The sequence below is a fragment of the Cucurbita pepo genome, chromosome LG13 (genome assembly GCF_002806865.2).
Source record: "Cucurbita pepo subsp. pepo cultivar mu-cu-16 chromosome LG13, ASM280686v2, whole genome shotgun sequence".
Classification (NCBI taxonomy): domain Eukaryota; kingdom Viridiplantae; phylum Streptophyta; class Magnoliopsida; order Cucurbitales; family Cucurbitaceae; genus Cucurbita; species Cucurbita pepo.
This window is the reverse complement of record NC_036650.1, coordinates 2,222,197-2,236,773: the sequence shown is the minus strand read 5'-3', so window position 1 is coordinate 2,236,773 and position 14,577 is coordinate 2,222,197. Positions and strand designations below refer to the sequence as shown.

Here is a 14,577-nt window from a genome sequence, read left to right as displayed (position 1 = left end):
TTTTATTGATTGATTAATTAATTAATATAACAATATATCAAATAATATCAAACTTAATTTAATTACTTTTCGTACCCTTAATTAATTAATTATAATTTTATCAACAAAAGCGGTAAAATGTACCATATAAAGTATAAAATAATTACTAATACTGTTTCAATACTTCAATTATTTAATATTTATTTCCATATATAAAATTAATAAAAACAAATCAAATTTTAATTTTCAGACATAATTATTTTCTATATCCAAACACATACCTTAAATATTTTAAACATTTACATCCCAACCATTTAAAAACAAATACTTGTAATAACTTTATTACTATTTTTCTAATCTTTAACTGTCCTCAAACGGTTGTCGTTTTAAATCAATTTTTTTTTAACAAATTGCTTCGTAACGTGTAATGTGAGAATACAAACTTTAATACAGTCAAATATGTAAGATACAACACACGGTCATTTTTTTAATTTAAAAATTATAGAGGTGGGATCGAACCATCAACTTTTAAAATGATAATTAATGTCTTATTCACGAAAGTGACCAAATTTATAACTAAAATTGAATAATAACGGAGGAAGATTAAAAATAAAAATGCATGTGGTGTGTGTGGAGCTCAAAAAAGATTAAACTTTTGAGGGGAAAAGAATACACTTTTTATTCTTGCTTTTTCAAAGACTTAGTGGCTAGGCAAGCCAAATATGATATATGTATAAAGGGAAAATGGGGAAAAAGTTGGGGGATTGGGTGTTTTTGATGGTGAAGGGGGATGGATGGATGGATTGAAGGCAATGAAAGCAATGGGAAGTCAAAAGAAGGCTTAGGGAAGTAAGCCTTTTTGGGTATTTTAGTTTGGTAAATTAGGAAGGCAATTTTGAACGTCCACCATTACAGGACAGCCCGTGCTATATATAGCTCTCTTTACTCAAACCCCCCTTTCTACACCCTCCGACCAACCTCCTCTCCGGATTCACAATCCAATTTTTTCTCTCTTTTTCCCCCAAAAAACACAAAACAAAACAACACCCACCAACTCATTCCTTTCATTCCCTCTTTCTGCAAATACCCTTCTCAATCTCCATCATTCTTCCCTCTTTCCACGGATATTCATCCCAAATTTTGGCCTCTTCTTTCAATGGATCATCATCAGCTACCTAATAGCTGCTGGGTTTGAAAGTGATTCAGGATCGGATTTGTGTTTCAATCTGTTTGGGAATAGGAGAAAAGGAAATTGTGTTTGGGGTTTGTGTTGTTTTTGTGGTGGTGATGGAACAGAAGCACATTTTTCTTTCTGCTTTGGGTGTTGGTGTTGGGGTGGGCCTTGGATTAAGCTCTGGACAAGCTGTTGGCAAATGGGTTGGAGTGAATGCCTCTTCTGAGGTGATTACAGGACAAAAGATTGAACAGGAGCTCACCAGGCAGCTGATTGATGGCAGAAACAGCAATGTCACCTGTGATGAGTTTCCTTATTATCTAAGGTAATAATATGATTCCTTCTTCTATCATCTTTTCAACCTCTTTCCTTCTCTTGTTAGTGATCAGGTGTGCTGGAAACTTGTTCTTGCTCATAGATTTTGGTTTTAAGCCAGATTGTTTATGTAGTTCATCCTATAGACAGTTGTTATTTGTGGCCTTTTCCAGATATCACCCTGTTTCTATTAATCAATCAAAACATGGAATCTTAGTTACATACCAGTTCCAAGAAATTAGAGGTTATGGTAAAACTTATGTTTACACAATGGATTTTATTGAGCTTTTGTGAGATTCCACGTCGGTTGGGGAGGAGAACGAAACACCCTTTATAAGAGTGTGGAAACCTCTCCCTAGCAGACACGTTTTAAAAACCTTGAGGGGAAGAGAACAATATCTGGGCTTGGACCATTACAAATGGTATCAGAGCTAGGTTTCGGGTGATGTGCCAGCAAGGAGGCTGCGCCCCAAAGGGGGTGGATACGAGGTGGTGTGCCAGCAAGGACGCTGGGCCTCAAAGGGGGTGGATTGGGGGTCCTACATCGATTGAAGAAGGGAATTAGTGTTAGCGAGAACGCTCGGTCCCGAAGGGGGGGTGGATTGTGAGATCCCACATTGGTTGGGGAGGAGAACAAAACACCCTTATAAGGGTGTGGGAACCTCTCCCTAGTAAACACATTTTAAAAACCTTGAGGAGAAGCCTGAAAGGGAAAGCCCAAAGAAGAAAATATCCGCTAGCGATGGGCTTAGGCCATTACAACTTCCTTGTTCTTTTCTTCTTTTTTATCCATTAGCTTTCAATGTTCTGATGGCTGCTGTCTTTTAGCTATGTTCTTGTACTAAATATGAAATGAGAATCATTGTCGCTTTAAGTGTTCCTTAATTTGTAAACTTCAAGGTTGTTCACTGTTTAGAACTCAATCATGCTATCATTATAAAAATTCTTGATTGTGAGAAGTTTCTATGGATCCTTCATGACATTTCAGCATTACATTCTCATATTTTCGTGTTCTACTCTTAACTGATCTTTCTCTGATTATAATCACAGCGAGAGGACGCGGGTGCTTTTGATGAGTGCTGCATATGTTCATTTGAAGCACTGCGACATCTCGAGGCACACCAGAAACCTTTCACCAGCGAGTCGAGCTATTTTGCTTTCAGGACCAACAGGTATAAACTATGACACTTCTACCTCAAGTACCGTGTCACGAACAATACTTGTCAGGGCAGTGTATGATGTAATCTTGTTGTCTTTTTATTTTTATTTTTTGTCCATAAGAACTTTACCAGCAGATGCTTGCCAAGGCTCTCGCACATCACTTCGAGTCAAAGTTGCTGTTGTTAGACGTTTCCGACTTTTCCCTAAAGGTATTTTATCTACACTAAAGTTCATCTTTTCGGTTATAGCTTACGACGTATGCGACTTACATCAGCAATGCTAAATTTTCTACAGATGCAGAGCAAATATGGCTGTCCCAAGAAAGAATCTGTAAGTTCTAGCCAACAGGATAAGAACATTTTTCTAGATCACTTGAATTCAACAGACATATTGATTGAGGAGGACAAGGAAAGGAGTTATTCCTCGTATGTTTACTTGTGCAGTCATTTAAGAGGTCCCTTTCCGAGGTGACATTGGAGCGAATGTCGAGCATTTGGGATTCCTTCTCGATTCTTCCGACAAGTGGGAATACCTGTGGTAAGAAAAAACATGTTTTCCATCTCTAAGACAAATGTTCCTCGTACAACAGTTGATGAGTTGATTCTGTCTTATCAAGAAATGGTTCTTTTTTCTACATGCTTAAGATCTCATACCATTTTTCACTTGGCACCAGATAACATTAATGGCTGATTTTAAGGTTGTTCTGATTGATTCATAGTATCAATGAAGCTGGACGACAGAATTTTATAGCTGTTCCTTTGAAGTTCAACAGCAAAAATTGTAGTTATTGACCATCTCTTTTTTCCTCGTATTCTTGTTCTGTTCTCTTACAGGAAACCTAAGAAGGCAAAGCAGTACGACCGACATTCCATCGAGGTAGAATATTCCGTGTTTAATCATAACATATCTAGTTTATCTAGTTTCAATAAAACTGTGAGATCCCACATCTATTCGAGAGGGGAACGAAACATTCTTTATAAGGGTGTGGAAACCTCTCCCTAGTAGATACATTTTAAATCCATAAGGCTGACGACGATACTTAACGGGCCGAAGCGGACTATATCTGCTAGTGGTAGACTTGAGCTGTTATAAATGGTATTAGAACTAGGCACCGAGCGGTGTGAGCCCCGAAGAGGGTGGATTGTGAGATCCCACATCGATTGGAGAGGGGAACGAGTGCCAACGAGGACGCTGGGCCTCGAAAGGGGGTGGTTTGTGAGATCCCACATCAGTTGGAGAGGGGAACGAAGCATTCTTTATAAGGGTGTGTAAACCTCTTCCTAGCAAACGCGTTTTAAAACCATGAGGCTGATGACGATACGTAACGAGGCAAAGCAGTCAATATCTGCTAGCGGTGGGCTTGGACTGTTATACAAAAACCTTAATTTTATTCGTAGCTGTTCCCTACTGTATCAGAGGCACGCTATGTTTTAATTACTACTCGGGGTCCTTTTTTTAATCTGTAGATATACCGAGGGCTCGTCCAATCCTCCAAAACTTCGGAGAAACGCTTCTGCTGCGTCGGATATTAGTAGTATCTCATCAAACTATGCTTCAACAAACCCAGGTTAAATTCAAAATCCAAATAAATTTGAAATGAAACTATTTAACTACTCCTTGTTTCTTTAGTTTTGCCAAACCAAATCAGTATTATCTTTTTCAGCTTCTGTCAAGCGCACAAATGGTTGGTGTTTTGATGAGAAACTTTTTCTTCAGTCACTTTATAAGGTAATCCACTTATGAGCTGTTACCTTATTTTATCCGAGCTTGTAATGGTCTGAAAAATTGTCAAATCAATTGAATCTTACAGGTCTTGATGTCGGTATCAGAAACGAGTTCCATAATTTTGTATCTGAGAGATGTTGAGAGACTTCTTCTTCAGTCACCAAGGATGTACAATCTGTTCCATAGATTTCTGAACAAGCTCTCGGGATCTATTCTAGTACTCGGTTCCCGATTAGTCGATGTCGAAAATGATTGCGGAGATGTTGACAACAGATTGACGAGTTTATTCCGATATAGTGTTGAAATTCGACCCCCTGAAGATGAGAACCATCTTGTCAGCTGGAAAGCTCAATTGGCAGAAGACATGAAGATGATTCAGTTTCAAGATAATAAAAACCACATTGCTGAAGTACTTGCTGCAAATGATCTTGAATGTGATGATCTTGGTTCAATCTGTCATGCAGACACCATGGTTCTCAGTAATTATATCGAAGAAATCGTCGTGTCGGCGATATCGTATCATTTGATGAACAACCGGGATCCCGAATACCGAAACGGAAAACTTTTGATATCTTCCAAGAGGTATGCACCACATTCCTTGTTAGGATTGAGAAACAAATGACAATAAAGTATCCATGAATGATGCCTGTTTGGTTCTGGAGCAGTTTATCCCATGGATTGAGTATATTCCAGGAAGGAAATAATGAAGGAAAAGACACTCTAAAGCTAGAGACGAACTCAGAATCATCTAAGGTTCGATATACGTCTCGAGAATTTGCTTCAACGACCTGACTCTTTGTACTTCTTTCTTATTATGATATTGAAAAATGTAACTTTTTGCAGGTAGCCCAAAGGGACGAGGCGATTGGGGCAAAGACGGAATCGAAATCTGAAAACCCAGCTGCAGAAAACAGAAATGAGGCAGATAAATCTGTTCCTATAGTGAAAAAAGATGATGAAAATGTACCTCCACAAAAAGCACCTGTAAGTTTGAGTCTTTAATAATGATAAAACAACTAAAATTGTAACGGCCCAAGCTCACCGCTATTAGATATTGTCCTCTTTGGGCTTTTCCTTCTGGGCTCCCTCTCAAGGTTTTAAAATGTGTCTACTAGGTAGAGGTTTCCATACCCTTATAAGGAATGTTTAGTTCCCCTCTCCAACCGATGTGGAATCTCACAATCCACCCCTGTTGGGGCCCAGAGTCCTCGTTGACACATCACCCAGTGTCCGGCTCTAATACCATTTGTAACATCGCCCACTGAGTTTGGGTATTACAAATGGTATTAGAGCCACATACCAGGCGATGTGCTAGTAAGGACGCTGGACCCCAAAGGGTTGGTGGTTGTGAGATCCTACATCAGTTGGGGAGGAGAATGAAGCATTGTTTATAAGAGTTTGGAAACCTCTCAGACGCGTTTTAAAACCTTGAGGGGAAACCCATAAGGGAAACTCACCAATTTTATAAGTTGTTGGTAATCTAATTACCTTTGTTTGATGTTTGAAGTACGTTTCTTACAAGTCGTGTTATTTTCATATGTGCTGGTCACTGTTGGCACTTCCGACAGGAAATTCCTCCCGACAACGAATTCGAAAAGCGTATAAGACCCGAGGTTATCCCTGCAAATGAAATTGGGGTGACATTTGAAGACATTGGTTCTATGAATGAGATCAAAGAGTCCTTACAGGAACTAGTTATGCTTCCTCTTCGTCGACCAGACCTCTTTAAAGGAGGGCTTCTTAAACCGTGTCGGGGCATTCTACTTTTCGGCCCTCCTGGAACGGGTAAAACAATGCTAGCAAAGGCCATTGCTAATGAAGCTGGAGCAAGTTTCATCAATGTTTCAATGTCCACAATCACTTCTAAATGGTTTGGGGAAGATGAAAAGAACGTCCGAGCATTGTTCACGCTCGCAGCAAAAGTCTCACCTACGATTATTTTTGTCGATGAAGTTGATAGCATGCTCGGCCAACGGACTAGAGTGGGAGAGCACGAAGCCATGCGGAAGATTAAGAATGAATTCATGTCACACTGGGATGGACTTCTGACTAGAAATGATGAACGAATACTAGTTCTTGCTGCAACAAACCGGCCATTTGACCTCGATGAAGCAATCATTAGGCGATTTGAGCGCAGGTAAGATTATAATATTTATCCTTAGTTTGCGAAAACTTCTTGGGAGACTCATGTTCTAACCGTTCGATATATTCGATCGAACAGAATTATGGTTGGTCTTCCGTCTGTGGAGAGCAGGGAAATGATCATGAGAACTCTTCTATCAAAGGAGAAGGCTGAAGATCTTGATTTCAAGGAGCTTGCAACTATGACAGAAGGATACAGTGGAAGTGATCTCAAGGTGTGTTCTCTAACTTATGTCTTATGAATTGATTGCTTTGTTCCATTGATCAGCTCATGAACTTTACGTCTGGCAACAGAATTTGTGCGTGACCGCAGCTTATCGGCCTGTTCGGGAGCTCTTGCAACAAGAGAGATTGAAGGATTTGGTAACTTCCATTGAACTTATTCCTCTGTCTCATTGTTATCATCAATTTCTGGTAATAAGTTTCTGCAACTTCCATCTGCTGTAGGAAAAGAAGCAGAGAGAGATGAAGGAGAAGGAGAAGGAGAAGGAGAAGGAGACGAAAAATGAGATCGAGATCGAGAAGGAGAAGGAGAAGGAGAAGGAGACGAAAAATGAGATCGAGATCGAGAAAGATAAGGAGAAGGAGGAGACAAAAAATGAGATCGAAATCGAGATCGAGAAGGAGACCAAAAATGATTTGGAAAACACTACAGTTACGAAAGAGGCAGGAAAAGAGGAACAAGTCATCATTCTGAGGCCTTTAAATATGGATGATATGAGGCAGGCCAAAAATCAGGTGAATATCTGTTCTTGCCTTAATTTTGAGATGTGAGACGAGGGCTCGTGTCGTGTAGTGTAACAGCTAAAGCCCACCGCTATCAGATATTGTCCTCTTTGGGCTTTCCCTTTCAAACTTCTCTTCAAAATTTTTAAAATGCGTCTGCTAGAGAGAGGTTTCCACACCCTTATAAAGAATGCTTCGACCTCCTCCCCAACCGATGTGGGATTTCACATGTAGCTAGTTTCTTTTCAATATTGTTCGTAGAGATTAACCCGTATCCTCATGTGTAATGTATTGCAGGTTGCTGCAAGTTTTGCTTCTGAGGGATCAGTTATGAATGAGTTGAAGCAATGGAATGATTTGTATGGAGAGGGAGGTTCAAGAAAAAAGCAACAGCTTACATACTTCCTATAGAATGTAGAACCCAAGCTTCTTATCTAAACACGTAATAGTGAACCGATATGAACGATCGTGGAGGACAAAGGTCATAAAATCTGGGGAACTCGAAGTCGATCTTGCAACGAGGCAACCTATGCAGGACAAGGTCATCCCCAATTACGCAGTATCGTTCCAATGGTTTATGTCATTTGTTTCAAAGTCATATGGTTAAGAAATGGGGTAATGAATGAATTGTTAGGCCAATGTTCAAACCGTTTACGTCGTATCGTTCGATGTTTTCGAGTGTTTGGCGTTGCGAATGTATGATGTATTACGAAAATGTGGAGCAGATAGATATGTTTGGAATCATGAGGAACATACCATAGGATTTATACATCATTTATGTGATTTTTGTGCATTCAAACTATTAAGATTGTAGAGTTTGTATCATAAATTTTAATTCAGCTGCCTTTTAGAGATATTCTTTATATATTTCACTGATCGAGTTCAAAAACATCTACGAGGTATTGTCAAACGATGAACGAATCTTACTTTTAGGTTTTTGAACTTTGAATATGGGAAACGTTTCGATCGATATAACTAATAGTTTATCTTGAGCTAAATTTATTTTTTAGTATTATTTTGAGTCAATATGGTAAATTAATGAACTTATAGATTATAAACTCATATAAAAGTAATTAATTAACTCGTATGTATATAAGATAATTTTTATCTATGAATATAATCATTACAAGCAAATTGATCATCTAAGAATTATTTATAATTACAGTACCATGTAATTACATCTTTCACCTTAAATACCACTAATTTTGTAATGAACGATTTGTTACTGATCTAACCATAAATTAAGTTGCTCGAGCTTAAATGAGAAGGTGAAAGCCACTGTTCAAGTCTTGAAATCAGCTCCCAACGAATTTATATCTCATTGAGATCGAATCAATCTTCTGAATTACAAATTTACAAGAGATTAAGTATTTTGTCGTCCCCTCTTCTATAATAAACTCACTATATATGATATCTCTATTCATAGGTATTCACATGAACGATTTGATTCAAACTATAAGTGGGTCGTATCGACAAACACTCAACCGTATCCATATTCTATGAACAATTTAATTATTACTTGGACATGATCGTTTTGTATGTCAACTACGGACTTTGTCTTTTTAATTCAATAAATTAAAAATTAAATAAATAATTATGAAGTTTTCAGGCATAAAAAATTCAAAAAAAAAAAAAAAAAAAAAAAAAAAAAAAAAAAAAAAAANGAAACTATCAATGGGTTGATATTGAAAGATGAATGCCTGAGAACTAAAATGGGGGGAAAAAAATCTTGACTTGAAATTATTCAGAGATTGTTCTTCAATTCGTTGCTCTGCGCTTCATCTTCATTTTCCCATTTCCAATACCATTGTTTCTGTTGCTCATTTGGTTTCCGGATGACAGATCCATTGGAGAGATACCAAAATCTTGCCCTAGCAGACTCTCTGGCGAAGAGTTACAGCTACCCATTAGCTTGTAAGGAGCTAAGCTTCATTACCAGAGGCGCTTTCAATAAACTTCCCAAGAATCTCCAATCCCTCATCTTCCAACATATTATCACCGCCTTTCATCTTCTTCCGGAGTAAGTTCTCTGTTTCTCCCCTTCCTGCGATTGCGTTTCTTTCTGTTCATTTTTACCAGAAATCATGGATTCATTCATTCATTCATTCATTTTTTTTGGGTATCAAAAGATTAGGGAAGATATGAGTCGCTTTTGATTATAGTTTTGGAGTTCAGTGATTTAGAATTGATATGCTGAGTACCGATATAGCTTGTCAGTTTCAATTCTCGATAATTGAGTCCAATTAGGAAATGTTATGAACTCTTTGAATGTTTTGATTTGGCCATTTGGGAAACGTTCCATTCACTTCTTGATTCGAAAAGGTTCTTAAATCCTTTTCCTGTGCTTGGTTGATTATTGTACATTACTTATTCAATTATCACATATGTCATTTTTCTTGAATAGCTTCCCATTTAAGGATTCAATTGAATAGTTGGTTGAATGTCTTAATAAACATATTTATTGTCAGCGTTAAATGAAGAGTCTCATAGATTTGTCTATCATAAACCAATTCTCTTCTTTGATGGGTTCAGCAGCTAAAGAGGATATGCAATGTTCTTTGTCTTTCGTATGTATGAGAATGTAGTTGTGTACCCGGACGATTCTGTCTTGTGGCATTGAAACTGAACATAACTATATCAATCTGTTGTTAGAAATCACGAACCTCTACGATGGTATGATATTGTCCACCTTGAGCATAAGCTCTCATGACTTTGCTTTGGGCTTCCTCAAAAGGCCTCATACCAGTGAGGATGTACTTCTTAGTTATAAACCCATGATCATTCTCTAAATTAGCACACAAAATTAGCACATATATGAGACTCCTTCCCAACAATCCTCAACATTTGTATCTTCTGTAAATTTCTTACTCTTTCCGCTCTCTCATTTGTTTACGTTCCTCAATGCTTATTAGAAAATGGGAAGTTGAATATGAAATCAATATGAAATTTTCTGATTAAGGTGTGGTTGATTTAACAAAAGAATGCAGACGAGCTCTGCTGTTTCGGCTGCACATCTTCTTGCTCAGGGTGTTGAAGCTTCTTTGCCTAAGCAAAAGAGAAATTCAGCAATTGTAGAATTTAAGAAAGCAATGGTTGCTCATAAGAGACGTAGTAAAGCACGTCAGGAAGTAAAAGGTGAATTAGTTGTAAGGGTAATTGCTATTTATATATCAAATTGAACATAGTTAGAATTTTCATCTTCATGTTTTGCAACTCAATCTGATTCGTTCCTCACAAATTTGTTTAGGTTCGTCTCAACTCCCTCAAGACGTTCTCGTCCACATCTTCCGCTTTCTAGATATTGAATCTTTAGTTTCCGCTGGGCTAGTCTGTCGGTAATTTTCTGTTTTTAAGACTGTATGTTATAATATTTCCCTTCTCCATCAACAAAGCTTGTTATTACCTTAAACTTCTGCCATTCAACTATTGAATATGAACTTAGTTTACTAGCATTATAAGTTCACGAGCATAGCTAACATCGTTTTAAGATAATCGTTATTTTATACTCAATGTGAAGGTCATGGAATGCAGCAGCAGATGATGAATATCTGTGGAGGTTTCAGTATACAACATTTTTTGGTTGTTCTAATGAACCCATTAATGATAAAGACAGTGTGGATGGCTTAGCTAGCACACCTCACGTTGATTGGAAAGAGGCGTTCAAGAGAGCATATGTAGGTGAGAATTGAGACCTGAACAATATATTTACATATTGTTTGGTTGGGTTTTCCGTTTCACCGAGCGGTTAACTTAAATTTAAGAAAAATACTATCCATGTAGATATCATTAGGGTATCAAAAGCATATTCGTTAGCGGGAGTTGATTATAAGTAAAATTGGTGGGAGTAGAGGAGGGTAGACAATTGTTTGGTGGTTTAGGCTTAAGTGAGAATACTCGAGTGGGAGGTTTAATGTAATAGCTCAAGCTCACCGCTAGTAGATATTGTCCTCTTTGGGCTTTCCCTTTCGGGCTTCCCTTCTAGGTTTTTAAAACATGTCTGGTAGGGAGAGGTTTCCACACCCTTATAAAGAATGCTTCGTTCTCCTCCCTAACTAATGTGGGATCTCACAATCCACCCCCTTCGGGGTCCAGCGTCCTCGTTGGTGCTCGTCCCTTCTCTAATTGATGTGGGACCCCCGGGAGTGGGCCCAGCGTCCTTGCTAGCACACCGCCTTGTGTCCACCCCCTTCGGGGCTCAGCTTCCTCGCTGGCACATCACCCGGTGTTTGGCTCTGATACCATTTGTAACAGCCCAAGTTGCCGCTAGTAAATATTGTCCTCTTTGGGCTTCCCCTCAAGGTTTATAAAACGTATCTGCTAGGGAGAGGTTTCCACACCCTTATAAAGAAGGTTTTATTCTCCAACCCAATCGACGTGGGATCTCACGGGAATTATTGTGTTTCTTTATCTTTTTACCTTCCAATTCTGTTCTACTTATTTAAATTCTTTCACTCTTTTTCTTAATGAAACAAAACTTTCAATAAGATGGTTTTTGATATCATATTCATTATTTGTACCATGGCATTTGGAATGTTAGATAATTCTTTGTGGAGAAACAGACATGGAAGGGGATACTGCAAACACTGTGACACAATAGTTTCCTTTAGTACCTTGAGATGTCCCAATGATCATGGTAGAAATAAAAACAAACAAATCAAGCCTCTGTCAATCAACCAGGTACTTTTTTCTTTCCCTTTTTCCTAAGTTCATTTTCAGGGTCTTTTTGGTTAGCTTTTTTTTCTCTTCGACTTTCTTTCTTTAGTTACATGAATCTCTCTCTCACTGAACTCGAGTATTGTTTTTCCCTTCCCAACACCGCACGAAACTGCTGCTGCTTATTTGAATGGTCACTTTTTGTGAAACTGACTTCTTTTCAGGCTGATGGTAGTATGGCTTTTTTGCTATTGATTCTTTTAGAGGGGGAAAAATCACGTACATGTTCTTTTAAATTATCTATGAAGATTTTATAGCTGCTTAAGTTTTTCAAGAATGCTTTTTTTTTATGTTGAGTTTAGTTTCCTTTTTGTTTAAAAAACACCTATTCTTTTCGAAGTTACAATATTACGTGTGACTTTTCAAATTTTGAATCGCCACATTGTCTCATGTCTCAATTTTTGTCCAAAATTCTAAAAGATTTCTACACAAGAGTAGTTTTGAAACGTTTATAAAAGATTGAGAGTAATGTTGCAACTTTTGAAAGAACAAGGGTATTGGTTTATTCGGATCAAAATCCACCAAAGAAGCAACCTAATGATTAGGAAAAAAAAAAAAAAAAAAAAAAACCAAACTAAGTGAAATATTTTGGCTTTTGCTTTTGAACTAATCATAATATGTGAGCTTCTTGTAGGTTGTTGAATATGTGTTAACTGGAACTTCAGAATTGATTTATTCTTCGGATAGCGACACTGATTCAGATGAAGTTGTGATTTCTGAGTTTTGGGCTCTTCCAAAGTATTTGGGCAGAAGACGCCCCAACTGAGTGGTGCCAACAGGCACTAAAGGAGCAAGAGCAGATTGAAAGTGTCACGTTCAAACCTGTAAAGTTGGAGGTTTGAACTTTTTTTTTTTTTAATTTTTTTTTAGAATATAATATCTTAACCAGTTGAACATGCTTAATGCTTAAGTTGGCGAGAGATTTGATGTTCTAATAGACAGTAAAGAAGTTGACTCGTCTAGCCTTTTTAGTTCGATGATATTACTGAAGGGAAAATTCGTATAGATTACAAAAGAACTCCAATTGGTGTAGATGGCAGCTTAGATTGTAAATATAATAGCAATAGCAGATAAGCCTTTTTTTTTTTTCTTTTTTTTTTCCTCTTCTATTTATTTATTTGTTTTTCTTTATCAACAGTAATTTAATGCCACAAGATCCTAATGTTTTTATTGTAGTCTGATTAGACCCTATATTAATATATCTTTACAAAAATTTCAAAAAATAAATCTAAAGGGCTGAACTAGGTTACCTGAAGGGATGATTGAAATGATTTTGTGATATTTACCCGAGGTGATTACTAAAATCATCGGAAGGGGTTATCTAGGTCACTACACATGGTGAACCGAAGTTTTATATTCTTGTTTTTTATGGGAGATCAAGTTTTGTTAATTCATGGTTTTTTAGAACCGGAAAACAAAGTTGGTCCTTTGAAAAGTTTAAGAGTACTTTTGAATCTTTATATACACATTTTGAATGTCTTTCTCTTCTAAATGATTTTTATTGTTATACAAATAAAACACGAACCAGAACACATCACGAAATACATCGATTTGGTTGAGAGTGTTACGTTGAAAATATGAGTTGGAGTTGAATGAATTATGGTTTCGAATATCATCCATAAGGAATGAAAAGTTGAATTCCATAATAGAAGGTTGGCTAAGAATCGACATTAATGCATTTAGAAAACGAAGTTGTTGAATATGAAGATCTTCCCTCCTTGAATCACAAAGAAATTGTGTGGTTGCTTGGAAGAACAAAATAAACAAGAAAACTTCCGAGAAGGAGAGTTTTAATTTATTCTTTTCTCAAATATTGAGTAACAATTTTTCAAATGATTCCCAATAAAAAAAAAAATCAGTTAGATAAGGATGTAGTCCATAACCATTCATCTAAATTACAAACTTATGTGTGAAGCGTTATAAATAGTATCGGAGCAAAACTTCTCCTAATAGGATGTAGTTCGAGGACGGAGCAAGACTGAAACAGAGGACACGTGAGTGATACTTGAAAAAAAAAAAAGGAATGGGATATGAATGAACAAATACCGTGAATGACTGATCCTTAAGATATAAAGTTATGAAAAAGATTAAAAATATTGATATTTATTAGCTATGTCAACAAAGTGCACATTTTTTTTTTTCGAAACATTCAATTATAGGAAATTAAAAAAAATGGTGTTTGGTATATGTGAATAGTAGAGATTCAGATCAATACAATCAAATTTATATAGTTTTGGTTAAATTATGAACTTATTTGAATTTGGTTGAGTTTAAATAAATAAAAACGGACAACAAATTGGGTTGAATCCAAACAACATAAAATCACGAGTTAGGTTCATTTTTTAACAAGGGTTATTTGAGTTGAAAATTTTACCATCTAAGCAAATGAATTGGGTCTAAAAAAATGTTCAAACCCGACCAAATCTAACCCATAAACACCTCTACCTTTATCTTTTTTTACATAACAGAAATCTCTTTAAACAGTAATATATATGAACATAAAAGCTTTTAGTATGAATCTCATATTAATTTGGTATCAAACGGGGGAAAGAAATTGATATGTTTAAGTAATGATGGGTACCCAAAATTCCCACCAAATTGAACAAACATCCCTTTAAAAGAGACAAGTTGCGCATGCTCTT

At 36.9% G+C, this 14,577-nt stretch overlaps 2 protein-coding genes across 4 annotated transcripts; both read left to right on the top strand.

Annotated features, from left to right (window-relative positions):
- Positions 1-881: 881 nt before the first annotated feature.
- On the top strand, positions 882-9,246 carry LOC111808774. Of its 2 annotated transcripts, XM_023694941.1 has the most exons (17): positions 882-1,478; positions 2,519-2,640; positions 2,750-2,838; positions 2,924-2,959; positions 3,073-3,166; positions 3,463-3,505; positions 4,096-4,196; positions 4,293-4,357; positions 4,440-4,936; positions 5,020-5,107; positions 5,198-5,338; positions 5,923-6,491; positions 6,576-6,711; positions 6,791-6,859; positions 6,944-7,234; positions 7,520-7,553; positions 9,038-9,246. In XM_023694941.1, the coding sequence occupies exons 1-17, from the start codon at positions 1,267-1,269 to the stop codon at positions 9,244-9,246; spliced, it is 2,796 nt and encodes a 931-aa protein (XP_023550709.1). In that variant the 5' UTR covers positions 882-1,266. The 2 variants fall into 2 exon arrangements, with proteins under 2 accessions (XP_023550709.1, XP_023550708.1); XM_023694940.1 differs by lacking the exon at positions 9,038-9,246 and having other exon boundaries at positions 888-1,478; positions 7,520-8,076.
- On the top strand, positions 8,982-13,023 carry LOC111808775 (F-box protein At5g52880). 2 transcript variants are annotated; one of them, XM_023694943.1, is made up of 6 exons: positions 8,982-9,242; positions 10,182-10,357; positions 10,470-10,557; positions 10,740-10,900; positions 11,760-11,899; positions 12,570-13,023. In XM_023694943.1, the coding sequence occupies exons 2-6, from the start codon at positions 10,204-10,206 to the stop codon at positions 12,699-12,701; spliced, it is 675 nt and encodes a 224-aa protein (XP_023550711.1). In that variant the 5' UTR covers positions 8,982-9,242; positions 10,182-10,203; the 3' UTR covers positions 12,702-13,023. The 2 variants fall into 2 exon arrangements, with proteins under 2 accessions (XP_023550711.1, XP_023550710.1); XM_023694942.1 differs by lacking the exon at positions 8,982-9,242 and having other exon boundaries at positions 10,047-10,357.
- The last annotated feature ends 1,554 nt before the right edge of the window (positions 13,024-14,577 follow it).